This window comes from Entelurus aequoreus, linkage group LG26 (genome assembly GCF_033978785.1).
Source record: "Entelurus aequoreus isolate RoL-2023_Sb linkage group LG26, RoL_Eaeq_v1.1, whole genome shotgun sequence".
Taxonomy (NCBI): Eukaryota; Metazoa; Chordata; class Actinopteri; order Syngnathiformes; family Syngnathidae; genus Entelurus; species Entelurus aequoreus.
The window spans coordinates 6,141,016-6,165,424 of record NC_084756.1 but is presented as its reverse complement, the minus strand read 5'-3'; the positions used below and the strand labels follow the sequence as shown (position 1 = coordinate 6,165,424).

The 24,409-nt window shown below is 37.2% G+C and overlaps 1 protein-coding gene across 1 annotated transcript in view; it reads right to left on the bottom strand.

Annotated features, from left to right (window-relative positions):
- Positions 1–3,730: 3,730 nt before the first annotated feature.
- The window catches only part of LOC133643528 (troponin T, cardiac muscle isoforms-like), a 22,734-nt gene continuing 2,055 nt past the window's right edge, over positions 3,731–24,409 (bottom strand). The window contains exons 4-11 of the mRNA XM_062038157.1: positions 24,349–24,409; positions 19,760–19,876; positions 19,615–19,692; positions 16,252–16,353; positions 15,591–15,700; positions 13,843–13,933; positions 8,917–8,957; positions 3,731–3,931 (exon numbers count right to left, since the gene is read on the bottom strand). The exon at positions 24,349–24,409 is cut by the window's right edge and continues 3 nt beyond it. Coding sequence (XP_061894141.1) covers positions 3,892–3,931; positions 8,917–8,957; positions 13,843–13,933; positions 15,591–15,700; positions 16,252–16,353; positions 19,615–19,692; positions 19,760–19,876; positions 24,349–24,393 — 624 coding nt within the window. The 5' untranslated portion in view covers positions 24,394–24,409 and the 3' untranslated portion in view covers positions 3,731–3,891. The remainder of the gene's footprint in view (positions 3,932–8,916; positions 8,958–13,842; positions 13,934–15,590; positions 15,701–16,251; positions 16,354–19,614; positions 19,693–19,759; positions 19,877–24,348) is intronic.

Below are 24,409 nucleotides of genomic sequence, written 5' to 3'. Positions count from 1 at the left end.
TCCTTTTCACTTAAATGCACTTCAAATGATGTCAGGTCTACTCATTTTCACTCTTATGTACTTCAAATAGTGTTCTATCTACTCCTTTTCACTTCAATCTACTTCAAACAATGTCACATCTACTCCTTTTCACTTCTATGTACTTTAAGTTATGTTCTGTCTACTCCTTTACTCTTCAATGTACTTCAAAGGATGTTCTATCTACTCCTTTTCACTTCAATACACTTCAAATGATGTTCTATCTACTCCTTTTCCCTTCAGTGCACTTCAAATTATGTTCCATCTACTCCTTTTCACTTCAATGTACTTAAAACAATGTCACATACTCCTTTTCACTTCGATGTACTTTAAATGATGTTCTGTCTACTCCTTTACTCTTCAATCTACTTCAAAGTATGTTCTATCTACTCCTTTTCACTTCAATGTACTTCAAATTATGTTCTATCTACTCCTTTTCTCTTCAGTGCACTTCAAATGATGTTCTATCTACTCCTTTTCACTTCCATGTACTTCAATTTTTCACTTCAATGTAATTCAAATTATGTTCTAGCTCCTCCTTTTCACTCCAATGTACTTCTAATGATTTCACGTCTACTCCCTTTCACTCTTATGTACTTCAAATAGTGTTCTATCTACTCCTTCCCACTTCAATCTACTTCAAACAATGTCACGTCTACTCCTTTTCACTTTTAAGTACTTTAAATGATGTTATGTCTACTCCTTTACTCTTTAATCTACTTCAAAGGATGTTCTATCTACTCCTTTTCACTTCAATGCACTTCAATTTTTCACTTCAATGTACTTCAAATTATGTTCTATCTACTCCTTTTCTCTTCAGTGCACTTCAAATGATGTTCTATCTACTCCTTTTCACTTCAATATACTTCAATTTTTCACTTCAATGCACTTCAAATTATGTTGTATCTCCTCCTTTTCACTTCAATTTACTTCTAATGATTTCACGTCTACTCCTTTTCACTCTTATGTACTTCAAATAATGTTCTATCTACTCCTTTTCACTTCCATCTACTTCAAACAATGTCACGTCTCCTTTCCTTTTCACTTCTAAGTACTTTAAATGATATTCTGTCTACTCCTTTACTCTTCAATCTACTTCAAAGGATGTTCTATCTACTCCTTTTCACTTCAATGCACTTCAATTTTTCACTTCAATGTATTTCAAATAATGTTCTATCTACTCATTTTCTCTTCAGTGCACTTCAAATTATGTTCTATCTACTCCTTTTCACTTCAATGTACTTTCATTTTTCACTTCAATGCACTTCAAATTATGTTCTATCTACTCCTTTTCACTTCAATGTACTTTAATTTTTCACTTCAATGCACTTCAAATTATGTTCTATCTACTCCTTTTCACTTCAAAGTACTTCAATTTTTCACTTCAATGTACTTCAAATGATGTTCTATCTACTCCTTTTCTCTTCAGTGCACTTCAAATTATGTTCTGTCTACTCCTTTTCACTTCAATGCACTTCAATTTTTCACTTCAATGTACTTCAAATGATGTTCTATCTACTCCTTTTCTCTTCAGTGCACTTCAAATTATGTTCTATCTACTCCTTTTCACTTCAATGTACTTAAATTTTTCACTTCAATGCACTTCAAATTATGTTCTATCTACTCCTTTTCACTTCAATGTACTTCAATTTTTCACTTCAATGTACTTCAAATGATGTTCTATCTACTCCTTTTCTCTTCAGTGCACTCCGAACACTTCAAATTATGTTCTATCTACTCCTTTTCACTTCAATGTACTTCAATTTTTCACTTCAATGTACTTCAAATGATGTTCTATCTACTCCTTTTCTCTTCAGTGCACTTCAAATTATGTTCTATCTACTCCTTTTCACTTCAATGCACTTCAATTTTTCACTTCAATTTACTTCAAATGATGTTCTATCTACTCCTTTTCTCTTCAGTGCACTTCAAATTATGTTCTATCTACTCCTTTTCACTTCAATGTACTTCAATTTTTTACTTCAATGCACTTCAAATTATGTTCTATCCCCTCCTTTTCACTTCAATTTACTTCTAATGATTTCACGTCTACTCCCTTTCACTCTTATGTACTTCAAATAGTGTTCTATCTACTCTTTTTCACTTCCATCTACTTCAATGTACTTCAATCATCACGTCTAATCCTTTTCACTTCAGTGCACTTCAAATTATGTTCCATCTACTCCTTTTCACTTCAGTGCATTTCAAATGATTTTTTATCTACTCCTTTTCACTTCAAAGTACTTAATTTTTTTCACTTCAATGTACTTCAAATGATGTTCTAGCTCCTCCTTTTTACTCCAGTGCACTTCAAATGATGTTCAAATGATGTTCTTTATTGACTGTCCCAGTCAATAAAGTAGTAGTAGGAGTGAGTCAGAGGATGAACAGGAAGTGCAGGGCAGGAACTAACTTGTCTTTCCACCTCGCCCTTTTTTCATTCTTCACTCTTTCACCTTCAGCCTTCAGCCTTCAGGCATCTCCACCATCATCTCCACCCTTTTCAGGCATCTCCAGCATCATCTCCACCCTTTTCCCACAGACTGCAGGGGGCGGAGTCTCCTTGTTAATAAACATGACATGGCCCACAAAAAAATAACCAATCAAAATCAATGTTGTGAAATATTCACACATCAAATATTACACTTTGGAAATCGTTTTTTTTGGTTGCCTATTTTGTCTTTGCTATACAAAAAAGTAAAGTTTACTTTGACAAAAAGGACATAAATGATATTACAAAGTAATCTACAGACATAAGCGTTGAGTAAAAATAAAAACGTTAACACTTTTATGATGAAAAAGTAATGTTCTGAAATATTGACAAGTACTTCACATCAAATATTTCACTTTGAAAGTCGTTTTGGGAACTATTTTGCATGTTTTGTGTTTTTGCTTTAAAAAAATAAAATAAATGAATATCGAGCAGTAAATAAAAAACAAAATGTAAAACTTATTTGCATGTTTTATGACTTAAGACCCTTCTGGGTCCCCAGGACCAAAGTTGAGGGGGGCCCTAAAATGTATAATTTCTAGATTGTAGGACAAAATGAATTTGTCAGACTTGCTAAATGAAGTTTGTACATCTGGAAATGTTTCACTTCTCTGTCAAGTGCAGGAAGTCATATTTAGAATTATTATGGAACTAACTTTGTACATCTAGAAGTTGGCGGGCCTTTTAAGATATAACGAAGTATTTTATTTTGAAAACCAGCATTATTCAACTTAAGTTCTTAACATGAAACATCCTCAGGATGTTGCAGGAATTTTAAACCAGATTTTCCATGTGGAAGAAAACCAAAATATCTTATTTATCTCCTCAGTTTTAACATTTTAAACTAGAATATAAAAAGATCATGCTAACATTTAAATGATGATATAAGGTTAATGACTAAAAATGAGTAAAAAAAGCTCTTAAAACTGTGGAGATTTCTAGAAATAAAATGTTGAATCTTCGCAAGTCACAAATAATTTGCGGTGAACAAACCGGATTGGACAGTTTGAAAGTGGGAGTGGTTATAATTAATTAATAAGCTGTCATTAGGGAGTGTTACAGTTGGCACATACACTTGGTTGCAATCAGGTCACACACACACACACACACACACACACACACACACACACACACACACACACACACACACACACACACACACACACACACACACACACACACACACACACACACACACACACACACACACACACACACACACACACACAACATTCTTACATTGCACACTTTGACAGGTGCTTGATCTTTATTTCACAAAACAGTTTTTGACCAGGTGACTTAGACTCTGAGGTCCTGCATACAGTTTTTGCCCAGGTGACTTGGACTCTTGAGGTCCAGACGCAGGAATGTGGGGCAAGTATTTACTTCCTCAGGCCGCGCTTGCTCCTGCCGCCCTTTGTGCTGGGAGGGAAAGTCAGAACGTCAGGAAATGGGTTGTCAAAGATGAACATGTATCAAGTAAATCCAGTAACATAGGTGTAACTTGGCCACCACCACCCCCTGGAGGTGTAACTTGTGACATTGTTGGCCGCCACCACCCCCTGGAGGTGTAACTTGTGACATTGTTGGCCGCCACCACTCCCTGGAGGAGTAACTTGTGACATTGTTGGCCGCCACCACCCCCTGGAGGTGTAACTTGTGACATTGTTGGCCGCCACCACTCCCTGGAGGAGTAACTTGTAACATTGTTGGCCGCCACCACTCCCTGGAGGAGTAACTTGTGACATTGTTGGCCGCCACCACCCCCTGGAGGTGTAACTTGTGACATTGTTGGCCGCCACCACTCCCTGGAGGAGTAACTTGTAACATTGTTGGCCGCCACCACCCCCTGGAGGTGTAACTTGTGACAATGTTGGCCGCCACCGCCACCACCCCCTGGAGGTGTAACTTATGACAATGTTGGCCGCCACCGCCACCACCCCCTGGAGGTGTAACTTATGCCAATGTTGGCCGCCACCATCCCCTGGAGGTGTAACTTGTGACAATGTTGGCCGCCACCGCCACCACCCCCTGGAGGTGTAACTTGTGACAATGTTGGCCACCACCACCCCCTGGAGGTGTAACTTGTAACATTGTTGGCCGCCACCACTCCCTGGAGGTGTAACTTGTAACACTGTTGGCCGCCACCACCCCCTGGAGGTGTAACTTGTGACATTGTTGGCCGCCACCACTCCCTGGAGGAGTAACTTGTAACATTGTTGGCCGCCACCACTCCCTGGAGGTGTAACTTTTGACATTGTTGGCCGCCACCACCCCCTGGAGGTGTAACTTGTGACATTGTTGGCCGCCACCACTCCCTGGAGGTGTAACTTTTGACATTGTTGGCCGCCACCACTCCCTGGAGGAGTAACTTGTAACATTGTTGGCCGCCACCACTCCCTGGAGGTGTAACTTGTGACAATGTTGGCCACCACCACCCCCTGGAGGTGTAACTTGTAACATTGTTGGCCGCCACCACTCCCTGGAGGTGTAACTTGTAACACTGTTGGCCGCCACCACCCCCTGGAGGTGTAACTTGTGACATTGTTGGCCGCCACCACTCCCTGGAGGAGTAACTTGTAACATTGTTGGCCGCCACCACTCCCTGGAGGTGTAACTTTTGACATTGTTGGCCGCCACCACCCCCTGGAGGTGTAACTTGTGACATTGTTGGCCGCCACCACTCCCTGGAGGTGTAACTTTTGACATTGTTGGCCGCCACCACTCCCTGGAGGAGTAACTTGTAACATTGTTGGCCGCCACCACTCCCTGGAGGTGTAACTTTTGACATTGTTGGCCGCCACCACCACCTGGAGGTGTAACTTGTGACATTGTTGGCCGCCACCACTCCCTGGAGGAGTAACTTGTAACATTGTTGGCCGCCACCACCCCCTGGAGGTGTAACTTGTGACAATGTTGGCCGCCACCGCCACCACCCCCTGGAGGTGTAACTTGTGACAATGTTGGCCGCCACCGCCACCACCCCCTGGAGGTGTAACTTGTGACAATGTTGGCCGCCACCACCCCCTGGAGGTGTAACTTGTAACATTGTTGGCCGCCACCACCCCCTGGAGGAGTAACTTGTAACACTGTTGGCCGCCACCACCCCCTGGAGGTGTAACTTGTAACATTGTTGGCCGCCACCGCCCCCTGGAGGTGTAACTTGTAACATTGTTGGCCGCCACCGCCCCCTGGAGGTGTAACTTGTAACATTGTTGGCCGCCACCACCCCCTGGAGGTGTAACTTGTGACAATGTTGGCCGCCACCACCCCCTGGAGGTGTAACTTGTGACATTGTTGGCCACCACCACCACCCCCTGGAGGGCAAGCAGCACTACTCACTTGTAGTACACTTGTACACCACTTGTGGCAGTAATGACTATCAAACAGAAGAAGTCATAGAGAAGTTTCTTAAAGTGCAAAAATGATGACTAAAGTTGTGACACTATTATCATTTCAATTTAATTTTATTGAGTTTATTTAGGGGAATTTTTTTTTCTTCCATATTTTAGTTGCATCTAAAACAGGTCAGTCTAATTTAATTAATTAATTAATTAATTAATCATTTAATTTAATTTAATTGACAGTTTATTTAGGGAAATATTAATTCAATTGACATAATTTAGTTGCATGTAAAACAGTTATGTTTGACTCCCTTACAGTATTTATTTTTCTAATCAGACTGACCTAAGTCTAATTTAATTTAATAATTTTTTAAAATTAATTAATTAATGAATTAATTAATTATTTTATTTAATTTTATTTTATTGACAGTTTATTTAGGGAAAATATTAATTCAATTTACATATTTTAGTTGTATGTAAAACAGTTATGTTTGACTCCCTTACAGTATTTATTTTTCTAATCAGCCTGACCTAAGTCTAATTTAATTTAATTAGTTTTTAAATTAATTAATTATTTTATTTTATTTTATTTTATTTTATTTTATTGACAGTTTATTTAGGGAAAATATTAATTCAATTTACATATTTTAGTTGTATGTAAAACAGTTATGTTTGACTCCCTTACAGTATTTATTTTTCTAATCAGCCTGACCTAAGTCTAATTTAATTTAATTATTTTTTAAATTAATTAATTATTTTATTTTATTTTATTTTATTGACAGTTTATTTAGGGAAAATATTAATTCAATTTACATATTTTAGTTGCATGTAACACAGTTATGTTTGACTCCCTTACAGTATTAATTTTTCAAATCAGCCTGACCTAAGACTAATTTAATTAATTAACGTTTTAATTAATTAACAGGTGTCAAACCCAAGACCAGATCTGTCTCACCACCTCATTTAAAGTGGCCCGCGAACACATGGAAATAATGCTTCAATAAAGTACTTCATCTTTTCTTACTAAATGTAGTTATTATTTACAATTTTAATGCAAAATATATGTACTGCATGCAATTGCATACTTTTTAAATGTCTAATATTGCAACAAAATGTTGAGTTAAAATCAAGATAAATACTCAAATATCTGCTTGACTTATGATTTCAAAGCAAGTTATTGTACTTTAACACATCAGGCGGCCAGAACTAGGTGACAATAGATGCTACTTACAGCGTTTTACAGCATGTTAGTGTACGTTGAAACTTTGTTTTTTTAAGTGCTAGTTTGTCAACTTCACTCAGTTTTTTTTACGGTAAAATCTATGGTTGTTGTTTTTACTGTGTATTTCAGTAAATTTAAAAAAAAAAAACTACCACATTCTTTGAAGGTAACAAACAAACTGCCAGCTCAGTTGCCAGAATGAAAACAACACTTTTTACTGTAAAATCAACAGATTTTTTTGTTACAGTGAATGTAAAAAAAATAAATTAAAAAAAAAAAGTACAATATATATATGTATACATACACACACACATATATAATATATATATATATATATATATATATATATATATATATATATATATATATATATATATATATATATATATATATATATATATATATACATATATATATATATATATATACATATATATATATATATATATATATATATATATATATATATATATATATATATATATATATATATTATATATGTGTGTGTGTATGTATACATATATATATTGTACTTTTTTTTTTAAATTTATTTTTTTTACATTCACTGTAACAAAAAAATCTTATAACATATATATATATATATATATACATATATATATATATATATATATATATATATATATATATATATATATATATATATATATATATATATATATATATATATATATATATATATATATGTGGTTATAGTATATTTATATATACATAGTATTTTTCCGAGTATAAGTTGCACCGGCCGAAAATGCACAATAAAGAAGGCAAAAAAACATATATAAGTCGCACTGGAGTATAAGTCGCATTTTTTTGGGAAATGTATTTGATAAAAGCCAACACCAAGAAAAGACATTTGAAAGGCAATTTCAAATAAATAAAGAATAGTGAACAACAGGCTGAATAAGTGTACGTTGTATGAGGCATAAATAACCAACTGAGAACGTGCCTGCTATGTTAACGTAACATATTATTGTAAGAGTCATTCAAATAACTATAACATATAGAACATGCTATACGTTTACCAAAAAATCTGTTACTCCTAATCGCTAAATCCCATGAAATCTTATACGTCTAGTCTCTTACGTGAATGAGCTAAATAATATTATTTGATATTTTACGCTAATGTGTTAATATTTCACACATAAGTCAATCCTGAGTATAAGTCGCACCCCCGGCCAAACTATGAAAAAAAACTGCGATTTATAGTCCGAAAAATACCGTATGCATAATTTTATTTAAAAAGGGTATATTTGCATTATGATGAATTGTTATTTTGTTTAAAGCACCTTGTAGTCCCTTTGAAGTATACTTAGACTGGCCCCTTTTAAAGCACCTTGTAGTCCCTTTGAAGTACACTTAGTCTGGCCCCTTTTAAAGCACCTTGGAGTCCCACCTAAGCACACTTAAAAGGTGGCCATGTTGGCCATCAATATCTGCAGATTGCATACAGAGGACTTACTGTACTTACTGTACTTACAGTACTTACAGTTCTTACTGTACTTAAATGATAATGAGTTATACTTGTATAGCGCTTTTCTACCTTCAAGGTACTCAAAGCGCTTTGACAGTATTTCCACATTCATCCATTCACACACACATTCACACACTGATGGCGGGAGCTGCCATGCAAGGCGCTAACCAGCAGCCATCAGGAGCAAGGGTGAAGTGTCTTGCCCAAGGACACAACAGACGTGTATAGGATGGTAGAAGGTGGGGATTGAACCCCAATAACCAGCAACCGTCCGATTGCTGGCACGGCCACTCTACCAACTTCGCCACGCCGTCCCCCTACGTCCCCCACTTACAGTTCTTACTGTACTTACATTTTCTGATGATCGCTGACACGGTTCCTCAGCACAGTCACCTGTAAGTGCACACACATCCCAGTCATGTCAAGCACTTAAGTACACTTATCTCATATATATATATATATATATATATATATATATATATATATATATATATATATATATATATATATATATATATATATATATATATATATATATATATATATATATATATATATATATATATATATACATACATACATTTTCTACTGCTTGTCCCTTTCTGGGGTTGCGGGGGGTTGCTGGAGCCTATCTCTGCTGCATTCGGGCGGAAGGCGGGGTACACCCTGGACAAGTCGCCACCTCATCACAGATATATATATATATATATATATATATATATATATATATATATATATATATATATATATATATATATATATATATATATATATATATATATATATACATATATATATATATGTTTATATACATATATATATATATATATATACATATATATATATATATATATATATATATATATATATATATATATATATATATATATATATATATATATAAACATATACATATATACATACATACATACATATATATGTGTATATATATATGTACACTTATATATTTGCATATATATACATGTATTGTATACATATATATATGTATACATATATATATATATATATATATATATATATATATGTATGTATGTATGTATGTATGTATGTATGTATGTATGTATATATATATGTATGTTTGTATGTATGTATATACTGTATATGTACTATATGTATATTTTTATATATATACATATATGTATATGTTTATATATGTATATAGGTAAGTATGTATATGTTTGTATGTATGTTTATATTTATGTATGTATATGTTTATATATAAATATATGTATATGTTTATATATGTATATAGGTATGTATGTATATGTTTATATGTATGTTTATATTTATGTATGTATATGTTTACATATGTAAGTTATATATATACATATATGTATATATTTATATACAGTATGTATGTATGTATGTATGTATGTATGTATGTATATGTTTATATATGTATGTATGTTTATATATATGTATGTATGTATATATGTATGTCTATATATGTACATGTATGTGTATTTATGTATGTATATATATATATATATATATATATATATATATATATATATATATATATATATATATATATATATATATATATATATATATGTATATATATATGTATATATGTACATACTTATATATATGTGTCTTTATTTATAAAGTTCAACATTTACAAACAAACAGTACAATACATCGACAGGGGGTTGTTAAATAATGATAGTAAAATGTAATATATATATATATATATATATATATATATATATATATATATATATATATATATATATATATATATATATACATATATATATATATATATATATATATATATATATATATATATATATATATATATATATATATATACTGTAGTCATGTGTATAGTTAAAGGCTCACACAAGTTCCGTAAATAGCATGTGACGTCACTTCCTGTCCTTGACATCCGTGCTGTGATTGGCTGCTAGCCGGAAATGAGGCCCAATGAAACGTGAAGGCGCACAGTTGAAATATTAAAGTCGGACGAAGTTCAAGCCTGTTTTTCAACATTTTATAACGTTTACTTTGCTCACTCACACTAAATAACATCCAATATTCAGCCTTTTGCCTCAATTACATAGTGACTTGCCGGACAATAACTGAATTTGGGGACATTTTATTGAAATGTGGACGAGGAGGATCTAAGTGACTCAAACGAGGTAAGTGCTGGATTATAAGTGTTTTTATTGGTAACACTGTAGAATATGTCTCTAGCTAAACAAAATAAATATAATATAGACCTTTTAAAAGTCTGATTCGAGTTTGCACCTGCCTTATCGCACTTATGAGTCAGCCTTACAGCGCCACTCGCAGGCTGGCGTGAGTACTGCAGTGTGTTGTGTCCCAGCTGCAGCAGCGGTCAATAGATTAGGAACACCACGTGCTTTATTTGCTTAGCTTTACTACAGTTTCAGTCGCCACATCACACATTTCACACAATTTCATGTTAAAAAAGGAGTAGGTAGAAGCAATAATCATACCCCGTGTCCACTTCATAGCTATACTGACATTTTTTTCACTTCCTGTTCTCATTTTGCACACAATTTACATCAATAATTTATCAATACAACAGTTATCTTCATAAGTAATTATGATAAATAATATCTTCTTTTCAATTAATCCAAGACGTTTTATCATAATTCCTATATCTTGTACTTTGTAAACACTTTTAGTTGGAACGGTTCCTTAAACAGGATCATATTAGTGCATTGTTTATTAATACATTCCATCATTTAATTCCACATTCTGATATACTGAAGGTTTTAAAGGGGAACTGCTTTTTTTTCCCCACAATCATTATAAAAGACATGACAACAGATTTTATTTTTTGTGGCATTAGTTTGTGTTCTTTTGTGGTTGCTATGCCTAAGTAGAATAGAATAGAATAGAAAGTACTTTATTGATTCAGCACCACAGTTTGCTCACAATAGACAATAAACACTTAGGTATTTTTTACATGTGAATAATATAGTCTATTATACAGCATTATTCACATGTGAATAACATGAATACAGTCTATTATACAGAATTATTCACATGTGAATAATATAAATACAGTCTATTAGACAGCATTATTCACATGTGAATAACATACATACAGTCTATTATACAGCATTATTCACATGTGAATAATATAAATACAGTCTATTATACAGCATTATTCACATGGGAATAACATAAATACAGTCTATTATACAGCATTATTCACATGTGAATAACATAAATACAGTCTATTATACAGCATTATTCACATGTGAATAATATAAATACAGTTGATCATACAGCATTATTCACATGTGAATAATATAAATACAGTCTATTATACAGCATTATTCACATGGGAATAACATAAATACAGTCTATTATACAGCATTATTCACATGTGAATAACATAAATACAGTCTATTATACAGCATTATTCACATGTGAATAATATAAATACAGTTGATCATACAGCATTATTCACATATGAATAATATAAATACAGTCTATTATACAGCATTATTCACATGTGAATAACATAAATACAGTCTATTATACAGCATTATTCACATGTGAATAACATAAATACAGTCTATTATACAGCATTATTCACATGTGAATAACATAAATACAGTCTATTATACAGCATTATTCACATGTGAATAATATAAATACAGTTTATCATACAGCATTATTCACATGTGAATAATATAAATACAGTCTATTATACAGCATTATTCACATGTGAATATTATAAATACAGTCTATTATACAGCATTATTCACATGTGAATGACATAAATACAGTCTATTATACATCATTATTCACATGTGAATAATACAAATACAGTTTATCATACAGCATTATTCACATGTGAATAATATAAATACAGTCTATTATACAGCATTATTCACATGTGAATAATATAAATACAGTCTATTATACAGCATTATTCACATGTGAATGATATAAATACATTATACATTTACAGTACATGTACAGTCAAAAGGAACATATGCATTATAACTAGGAAGACATGCTTGTGCAAATAAACTAACTCATGTTAAGTCCTAGTAATAAATATTGTGATTGTTGGTCCAATCCACCGTATTTTTGTTGTCCATTTTGATACCCGAAACTAAAACTTAGTTGTTGTGCAGAAAAACACGTGCTTTATTGGACACGGATGACCACATTATAGCATCTTTGGTAATATTCGTTAACATGAAGAAAATATCCTTCATAATATTAATAAAGTAGATTAATACATCTCAACAGTATATACTGAATGTTGATATTGTCAGCAAACATTGGTGACCAACAGTGACATCTACAGCTAAATAATGAGACAAAATATCAACTTCACACATAAAAACAACTGCAGACATGAATTGTAGATGTGACTAATATTTGTAGCAGGAAATCAACTGCAAACAAACTTTTTTCTCATTAGCGTCACGATCACAGCAGCACTCGTTATGTCAATCAACACGTTATGTGCTCCAATCTTTTCTTCCATAACTACCTTAAGTGTCACCTCTTGGTTTAAATTAAACATATATATTTTTCTTAGGAGTATAAAAATCCACTCCATCCTATTTAAAATAATAAAGTTACTAACTATCATTGTTTTAGTTTGACTGAGATTCAAAGATGCTCATGTTTTTGTCAAGCCATCTTTTTTAATCTGATCATTTCTTCTGTTATTATTTGTATTATCTTCTGTGTGTTCTCTCCTCAACCAAACACACTGCAAATAATACTAACTTTAGGTTCTTTGTTGCTTTTCAAATGTTGTTTATGTAGAGATTGAACAACTTTGGTCCTAGATTTGATCCCTGGGCTACACCACAAGACCGATCTTCTCCTAGCTTCACGTAGTGCTTCCTGTTGGTGGCGTCTTACCCACTTCAAGACCAAGATACTATGATTGATTGTGTCGAATCCATAATCACTGGTTACCATCTATTGGTAATCACTAACCTTATTTCGATTAATGCCTTGACAAAAGTGGCATTAAGTGGTATTTTTTTTAAAATGTTAAAAAAAAAAAAAAAATTGTCATAAAGAAATACAATCATGTGTGCTTACGGACTGCATCCCTGCAGACTGTATTGAAGAATAAAGTTTATACAGTGTTTTTTATGTTGATTTAATTAAAAAACTTAATTAAATTTAAAAAAAAAATATATATTTTTTTTAATTTCTTGTGCGGCCGGTACCAATCGGTCCACGGACCGGTACCAGGCCGTGGCCCGGTAGTTGGGGACCACTGCTGTATGGAACTGACCTCATATTTCTGCTTGATGGCCTTGTACTGAAGGTCAAACTTCTCCGCCTCCAGCTGACGCATCCAGTCTGACAGCTCTTTCACCTTCTGCCTGTGGATGGATGAAGGACAGGGATGGATGGATGAAGGACATGGATGGATGGATGAATGACATGGATGGATGGATGACATGGATGGATAGATGAAGAACATGGATGGATGGATGAAGGAGATGGATGGATAAAGGACATGGATGGATGGATGAAGGACATGGATGGAAGGATGAAGGACATGGATGGAAGGATGAAGGACATGGATTATGGATGAAGGACATGGATGGAAGGTTGAAGGACATGGATGGAAGGATGAATGACATGGATGGAAGGATGAAGAACATGTATGTATGGATGAAGGACATGGATGGATGGATGAAGAACATGGATGGAAGGATGAAGGAAATGGATGGATGGATGATGAACATTGATGGAAGGATGAAGGACATGGGTGGATGGATGAAGGAAATGGACAGAAGGATGAAGGACATGGAAGGATGGATGAATGACATGGATGAAGGACATGGATGGATGAAGGATGAAGGAAATGGATGGAAGGATGAAGGACATGGATGATGGATGAAGGACATGGATGGAAGGATGAAGGACATAGATGAAAGGATGAAGGAAATGGATGGATGAATGACATGGATGGATGAAGGAATGACATGGATGGATGAAGGACATGGATGGAAGGATGAAGGACATGGATGGATGGATGAATGACATGGATGGAAGGATGAAGGACATGGATGGAAGGATGAATGACATGGATGGATGGATGAATGACATGGATGGAAGGATGAAGGACATGGATGGAAGGATGAATGACATGGATGGAAGGATAAAGGACATGGATGGATGGATGAAGAACATGGATGGATGGATGAAGGACATGGATGGAAGGATGAAGGAAATGGATGGATGGATGGATGAAGAACATGGATGGAAGGATGAAGGACATGGGTGGATGGATGAAGGAAATGGACGGAAGGATGAAGGACATGGAAGGATGGATGAATGACATGGATGAAGGACATGGAAGGATGAAGGAAATGGATGGAAGGATGAAGGACATGGATGATGGATGAAGGACATGGATGGAAGGATGAAGGACATAGATGAAAGGATGAAGGAAATGGATGGATGGATGAAGGACATGGATGGATGAATGAATGACATGGATGGATGAAGGACATGGATGGAAGGATGAAGGACATGGATGGATGGATGAATGACATGGATGGAAGGATGAAGGACATGGATGGAAGGATGGATGACATGGATGGAATGATAAAGGACATGGATGGATGAAGAACATGGATGGATGGATGAAGAACATGGATGGATGGATGAAGGACATAGATGGAAGGATGAAGGAAATGGATGGATGGATGAAGAACATGGATGGAAGGATGAAGGACATCGGTGGATGGATGAAGGAAATGGACGGACGGATGAAGGACATGGATGGATGCATGAAGGACATGGATGGATGAAAGAAGGACATGGATGGAAGGATGAAGAACATGGGTGGAAGGATGAACGACATGGATGGATGGATGAATGACATGGATGGATGAATGACATGGATGGAAGGATGAAGGACATGGATGGAAGGATGAAGGACATGGGTGATGGACGAAGGACATGGATGGAAGGATGAAGGACATGGATGGATGAATGAGTGAACAGGTGGAGACATAAAGCAGTCACCTGAGTTGCTCCTCCCTCAAGTGATCAATGTCCAGATCTTTGCGACGATCGTTGAGGATCTTCTTCTTCTTCTCTCGCTCCGTTTGTTTCTTCATGCCCGGCTGTGTCTGCTGGTCCAGGAGTAACACTGCGTGTGAGCATGAGTGCTGCCTGATGATGAGCTTGAGTGCTGCCTGATGATGAGCATGAGTGCTGCCTGATGATGAGCATGAGTGCTGCCTGATGATGAGCATGAGTGCTGCCTGATGATGTGCATGAGTGCTGCCTAATGATGTGCATGAGTGCTGCCTAATGATGAGCATGAGTGCTGCCTGATGATGAGCATGAGTGCTGCCTGATGATGAGCATGAGTGCTGCCTGATGATGAGCATGAGTGCTGCCTGATGATGAGCATGCGTGCTGCCTGATGATGAGCTTGAGTGCTGCCTGATGATGAGCATGAGTGCTGCCTGATGATGAGCATGAGTGCTGCCTGATGATGTGCATGAGTGCTGCCTAATGATGTGCATAAGTGCTGCCTAATGATGAGCATGAGTGCTGCCTGATGATGAGCATGAGTGCTGCCTAATGGTGAGCATGAGTGCTGCCTGATGATGAGCATGAGTGCTGCCTAATGATGTGCATGAGTGCTGCCTAATGATGAGCATGAGTGTTCCTTCACCTTGTAACCGGTGAAACTCAAGTTGCTGAGGATCATCTTCTTCCTGGCGTCATCCACCGCTTTTTTCTTGGCCTCCTCCTCTTCTTTCCTGCTCTTTTCCTCCTGCCGGGAAAAAGACATCTTTCAGTCTCTTAAATGTGAGCACGTTCCTTTTTCCTGACTGCTAAATGTTGATAACATGTTGGATACTTTCCTGACTGCTAAATGTTGATACCATGTTGGATACTTTCCTGACTGCTAAATGTTGATACCATGTTGGATACTTTCCTGACTGCTAAATGTTGATACAATGTTGGATACTTTCCTGACTGCTAAATGTTGATACCATGTTGGATACTTTCCTGACTGCTAAATTTTGATACCATGTTGGATACTTTCCTGACTGCTAAATGTTGATACCATGTTGGATACTTTCCTGACTGCTAAATGTTGATACAATGTTGGATACTTTCCTGACTGCTAAATGTTGATACAATGTTGGATACTTTCCTGACTGCTAAATGTTGATACAATGTTGGATACTTTCCTGACTGCTAAATGTTGATAAAATGTTGGATACTTTAATGACTGCTAAATGTTGATACCATATTGGATACTTCAATGACTGCTAAATGTTGATAAAATGTTGGATACTTTAATGACTGCTAAATGTTGATACCATGTTGGATACTTTCCTGACTGCTAAATGTTGATACAATGTTGGATACTTTCCTGACTGCTAAATGTTGATACAATGTTGGATACTTTCCTGACTGCTAAATGTTGATAAAATGTTGGATACTTGAATGACTGCTAAATGTTGATACCATATTGGATACTTCAATGACTGCTAAATGTTGATACAATGTTGGATACTTTCCTGACGGCTAAATGTTGATACAATGTTGGATACTTTAATGACTGCTAAATGTTGATACCATGTTGGATACTTTAATGACTGCTAAATGTTGATACCATATTGGATACTTTAATGACTGCTAAATGTTGATACCATGTTGGATACTTTAATGACTGCTAAATGTTGATACCATGTTGGATACTTTAATGACTGATAAATGTTGATACCATGTTGGATACTTTCCTGACTGCTAAATGTTGATACAATGTTGGATACTTTCCTGACTGCTAAATGTTGATACCATGTTGGATACTTCCGTTAAACCTCACATTCTAAGGTTCATCATATCGGAGGAAGTACTTATTTGGTTGTCTTTCATCTGGTAAAATATTCACAGCGCTTCACTTGTTCCACATTTAGTTATGCTACACCTATTCCTTTTTGTCCTCAAACTTCTACACACAATACCCCATAGAGACAATGTAAAACATGTTTTATTTAGAGATTTTTTCAAATGTATTAAATATGAAAAGTAAGAAATGACATGTACGTAAGTATTCACAACCTTTGACCAATACTTAGTTGATTCCAGCCTCAAGTATTTTTGAATGTGATGCCACAAGCTTGGCACACCTATCTTTGGACTTTTTTATTTTCAGATCCCTCCAGAGATGTTTAATGGTATTCAGGTCTGGGCTCTGGCCGGGCCACTCAAGGACATTTACAGAGTTGTCATGAAGACCTTCCTTTGATATCTTGGCTGAGTGCTTAGATTTTCATCTAGGGTGTCTCTGTACATTGCTGCATTCATCTTTCCCTCTATCCTGACTAAAAATCAGAGGGTACTACAACAGGGAGGCGAGCATAAACTTTGACTAACTCTGAGGCGATGCAGCAGCTCACTATGTCATTAGCTGCCTGTGCTAGTTAGCAGTCTGTGACCAAGGTGCTGTGTTAAGTTGCTCTGCAATAATAACATCCATCCATCCATTTTCTACCGCTTGTCCCTTACAATGTTGCTAATATCTGGTAATATGCGGCTCACAACAAGTGGAGTATTATTGGATGTTTTTAGAAGGCTTTTTAGGCAGAATAAGTCCGTTTCTTTACCATAGGGCCGAGGCCCATTGTTGAGCCGCACGCTCAGTTGTAATATATTTTTACACCACTTGTGGCAGTAATGATACTATCCATCCATCCATCCAGCCATTTTCTACCGCTTGTCCCTCTCAAACAAACAAAAGAAGTGTGAAGATAAAGTCATAGAGAAGTTTTTTAATAGTTTAAAGTAATTTAATTAAAGTTTATTGACAGTTTATCTAAGATATATTGTTACTGTTTGTGATTAATTTATTTAGACATATTTTTTTAGCACTGCTTAATTGTATGTACATTATTTTGCAGTATATTTGATTATTATTTACTTTTGTAATCAGCCTGACCTAAGCCTTGATGATAATATTTGTGATCAACACATGTTTTCATATCTTTGACAAGTTTAACTTGTTCAACTGTAAGTAGTTTAGAATAAGATCACTCGTTCATTCAATTATTTATTTATTTATGCTCCTCAACACCTGAATTCTCCTGTGTGGGATCAATAAAGTGTCTATTATCCATCCATCCATTTTCTACCGCTTGTCCGTTTTATCTTGTGTTAATTTGTGAGTGGGCCCCGGGGTCAAAAAGGTCAAACCCTGGAGTAGATGACCCCCCATTAGCTACGGAGTACAAACTGTTAGAGGTTGGAATCTTTGGACATCTCACGATTACGATTCAGGAGCTACGATTCGATTAAAAATCGATTATTGATGCATCTTTAGTTTATATTGATGCAGTTTTACATTTATTTTCCTTACAATAATTTCGTTTCAATGGATTATTCATCTACTTGTTCATTTACTGTTAATATCTGCTTATTTTCTTTTTTTGAACATGTTCTATCTACACTTCTGTTAAAATGTAATAATCACTTATTCTTCTCTTCTTTGATACTTGACATTAGTTTTGGATGATACCACACATTTAGGTATCGATGCGATACCAAGTAGTTACAGGATCATACATTGGTCATATTCAAAGTCCTCATGTGTCCAGGGACGTATTTCTTGACTTTATAATCATAATATGATTTTTTTTAAAAAGGAAAATAGATTTTGTGACGATAAAAAATATCGATAGTAGTATCGACTAGATACGCTCTTGTACTTGGTATCATTACAGTGGATGTCAGGTGTAGATCCACCCATGGCGTTTGTTTACATTGTGACGCCGGTGAAGGTGTTCTTGTCCTATGTGGGGATGGTGGACGTACAAGAAGGGCAGTTTAAAACAGAAGTTCCTCCGCAGAATTCTCACGTTGTTCAAGAGGCTCCAGTGTGTGAGGCAGCATGTTTGAATGTGTGACGGAGATGAACGGTGCAGCAACTTTTACACCAACATGTGGAATTATGTTGCACATCCCAGCAGGAAGTGTGAAGGTCAAACACAATTCAATGCAGTAGAAGGTGATGTCATGTGATTACCGCCACTTTGTTCTGTCGTTCTTTTTCCCTCTCGGCTCGGATCTTCATCTGCTCCGCCCTGTCGGCCCTGCGCTTCTCCTGGGACACAAGAAAGAAGGAATAATAAATGTGGCGTTTGATGACTTCCTCTCGTGGTGGAACGCACGATGCGGTCGGTGAGGCCCAGGAGTTCCTCTTCCTCCTTCTTGCGATTCTCAAAGTGGTCCTCGATGAGCGTCTGGAGCTCCGTCAGGTCCTTCTCCATGCGCTTCCGGTGGATGTCCTCAAGAACCAACACACACACAGTCAGATGGCAAAGTCGCGACCTTCACGTCTTCAACTCACGTCAAAGTCGCGACCTTGACGTCTTCAACTCACGTCAAAGTCGCGACCTTCACGTCTTCAACTCACGTCAAAGTCGCAACCTTGATATCTTCAACTCACGTCAAAGTCGCGACCTTGACGTCTTCAACTGGCATCAAAGTCGCGACATTGACGTCTTTAACTCACGGCAAAGTCGCGACATTGACGTCTTCAACTCACGTCAAAGTCGCGACCTTGACGTCTTCAACTCACGTCAAAGTCGCGACCTTGACGTCTTCAACTCACGTCAAAGTCGCGACCTTCACGTCTTCAACTCACGTCAAAGTCGCGACCTTGACATCTTCAACTCACGTCAAAGTCGCGACCTTGACATCTTCAACTCACGTCAAAGTCGCGACCTTGACGTCTTCAACTCACGTCAAAGTCGCGACCTTCACGTCTTCAACTCACGTCAAAGTCGCGACCTTGACATCTTCAACTCACGTCAAAGTTGCGACCTTGACGTCTTCAACTGGCATCAAAGTCGCGACATTGACGTCTTTAACTCACGTCAAAGTCGCGACATTGACGTCTTCAACTCACGTCAAAGTCTCGACCTTGACGTCTTTAACTCATGTCAAAGTCGCAACCTTGACGTCTTCAACTCACGTTAAAGTCGCAACCTTGACGTCTTCAACTCACGTCAAAGTCTCGACCTTGACGTCTTTAACTCATGTCAAAGTCGCAACCTTGACGTCTTCAACTCACGTTAAAGTCGCAACCTTGACGTCTTCATTGCACGTCAAAGTCGCAACCTTGACATCTTCAACTCACGTCAAAGTCGCGACCTTGACGTCTTCAACTGGCATCAAAGTCGCAACATTGACGTCTTTAACTCACGTCAAAGTCGCGACATTGACGTCTTCAACTCACGTCAAAGTCTCGACCTTGACGTCTTCAACTCATGTCAAAGTCGCAACCTTGACGTCTTCAACTCACGTTAAAGTCGCAACCTTGACGTCTTCATTGCACGTCAAAGTCGCAACCTTGACATCTTCAACTCACGTCAAAGTCGCGACCTTGACGTCTTCAACTGGCATCAAAGTCGCGACATTGACGTCTTTAACTCACGTCAAAGTCGCGACATTGACGTCTTCAACTCACGTCAAAGTCTCGACCTTGACGTCTTCAACTCATGTCAAAGTCGCAACCTTGACGTCTTCAACTCACGTTAAAGTCGCAACCTTGACGTCTTCATTGCACGTCAATGTCGCAACCTTGACATCTTCAACTCACGTCAAAGTCGCGACCTTGACACCTTCATCGCACGTCAAAGTCGCAACCTTGACGTCTTCAACTCGTGTCAAGGTCACGACCTTGACGTCTGCAACTGCCGTCAAAGTCGCGACCTTGACGTCTGCAACTGACATCAAAGTCGCAACCTTGACGTCTGCAACTGGTGTCAAAGTCGCGACCTTGACGTCTGCAACTGCCGTCAAAGTCGCGACCTTGACGTCTGCAACTGGTGTCAAAGTCGCAACCTTGACGTCTGCAACTGCCGTCAAAGTCGCGACCTTGACATCTTCAACTGGCATCAAAGTCGTGACCTTGACATCTCCAACTCATGTTAAAGTCGCGACCTTGACACCTTCAACGCACGTCAAAGTCGCAACCTTGACGTCTTCAACTCGTGTCAAGGTCGCGACCTTGACGTCTGCAACTGGCGTCCAAGTCGCGACCTTGACGTCTGCCACTGGCATCAAAGTCGCGACCTTGACGTCTTCAACTGGCGTCAAAGTCGCGACCTTGACATCTTCAACTGGCATCAAAGTCGTGACCTTGACATCTTCAACTCACGTCAAATTCGCGACCTTGACACCTTCAACGCACGTCAAAGTCGCAACCTTGACGTCTGCAACTGGCGTCAAAGTCGCGACCTTGACGTCTGCAACTGGCGTCAAAGTTGCGACCTTGACGTCTGCAACTGGCGTCAAAGTCGCGACCTTGACGTCTTCAACTGCTGTCAAAGTCGCGACCTTGACATCTTCAACTGGCATCAAAGTCGTGACCTTGACACCTTCAACGCACGTCAAAGTCGCCCTTGACGTCTTCAACTCGTGTCAAGGTCACGACCTTGACGTCTGCAACTGGCGTCACAGTCGCGACCTTGACGTCTTCAACTAGCCTCAAAGTCGCGACCTTGACGTCTTCAACTGGAGTCAAAATTGCGACCTTGACGTCTTCAACTGGAGTCAAAGTCACGACCTTGACGTCTTCAACTGGCGTCAAAGTCGAGACCTTGACGTCTTCAACTCGCGTCAAAGTCGCAACCTTGACATTTTCAACTGGCATTAATGTCACGACCTTGACATCTTCAACTTGTGTCAAAGTCTTGACTAGGGATGAACGTTCTCCTGGTTGTTCGATAAGAAAAGAACCGATTCCATGGACTCGAATCCCTTTTTGAGAACCGGTTCCGGTTATCGAGGCCACTATAGTAAAGAAAAAGAGTTGGTTCTTTATTTGAATCCCTGGGAACTAATCCATTCCCTCGTACAGGAAATGCCCTGTGGGACCTGCAATGTTATGCCCATTTGATTGTAGACTCTTACTGACACTAGGGCTGGGCGATATGGCCTTTTTTTAATATCGCGATATTTTAAGGCCATATCGCGATACACGATATATATGTGGATATTTTGCCTTAGCCTTGAATGAACATTTGATGCATATAATCACAGCATTATGATGATTCTATGTGTCTACATTAAAACATTATTATTGCATTAATATACGCTACTTTAAAACTTTCATGCAGAGAAAAAAATCACAACTAAAAAAAAAATCACAATTTTTTTCATACGGTGTTGATCTGGAAATGTTTGCCTCGGCATTTTGATGGTGTGGGCGTGTGGCACCGAACGGAGATGTTGACGTGCGGAGTAAGCACTCTTCATTCTCTAGCAGGTGGCTTTTCAAATGATGCTACATATTAGCAGTAATGCTACTTTTTATAGCAACGCTTTCGCCCCACACTTGACAAATTATGTGTTGAAGAGGTTCATTTAGCCTACTAATGTGTATTTATAAATGGTTGATTTATATAGGCTAGTAAGATAAAGTTTTGTACCTGACAAGTTTCGACTATCTTGCTTCTGCAGCCTTCTGCTATAAAAATATATCGCGCATATCGATATATTGCACATATCGATATATCGCGCATATCGATATATCGCCCAGCTCTAACTGACACCTTGTGGCGATATGAAAATACTACGCGTCATTAGTTTGGGCACTTCCGGGTTGAGACAATTGAGAAGTAGACAAGTTGTGTTAGCTCTTACAAGCCTTGGAAAAGATAAGTCTGTAAGTAAACTGTTTAACTTGTTTATGTAACTCAATATTAAGGTGGAAAGTGGTTCCATTTGATACAAAGATGTTTATTGAAAAACGATTTTTATGCACTGTTTCAATGGATGTTTTGTGGACTTAAAATGGCTGCCAGTCGTGTATTTCCACCATCGAAATAGTCTCATCACTCAGAAGTATTTGTTTGATGATAGTACTGTATATTTGTGTGAAGCTAATATTTACATATTGTGTATTACATTTCAGTATGTTAATTGAATCACATAGCTTATACATTTGTCATTGTGTGTATTTCAGTTTTTAAAAAATAACAGTCCAGTGCAAGACAAAAGTAAAGATAGGAAAAGACAAAGCAAGATCAACAACAATAAAGAGCCTAAATGGATGAATCTGCTTTGGATTGTTTGTTAGCTGTCTGCCAAGCTGTATAACCGCAACACGTATAGTGAGGGCAGAACAGGCAATATGCAATTATTGCCAGACTTCGCTCTCATGTAAGGGGGGGAATAATTGTTGATTGATGACTGTGGTGTTCTTAGTGTCATAGTGTGTGTAGTTAGTATGTTCCAATAGCAGCAGAAGTGCACTTTTTGGAGAGCTGTATTATTTTCAGTTTTGTGCCCAAGGGACTGATTTTATTTAACACTATATTATTATTTATACACCTATAGTGATCACAGAGACAGGTTGTTTTTGTGGTAGAGTATACAGTATATTTGTTTTTCTGAAAAATCCCACTTAATATACTTTGGGTAACAACAGTCAATATATATATATATTTTTTTAGGGGGGTAACAGTCAATATTTATTTATTTATTTTATTTTTTTCTTATAAAATAAAAGTGAGCTTTTGTTAAACCAAATATTGTGTTTTTTTCCATATACAACAACCTATCTGGATTCAATAAGAGAATCGATAAGGAATCGGTTCGATAAGAGGATTCGATAATGGGCTCGAACTCTATATTTTCTTATCAAACATCATCCCTAGTCACGACCTTGACGTCTTCAACTGGTGTCAAAGTCGTGACCTTGACATCTTCAACTGCCGTCAAAGTCGCGACCTTGACATTTTCAACTCACGTCAAAGTCCACTCTTTCTCCATCTGGGATTTTGGGGGGCGCCATAACGGGAACAAAACCA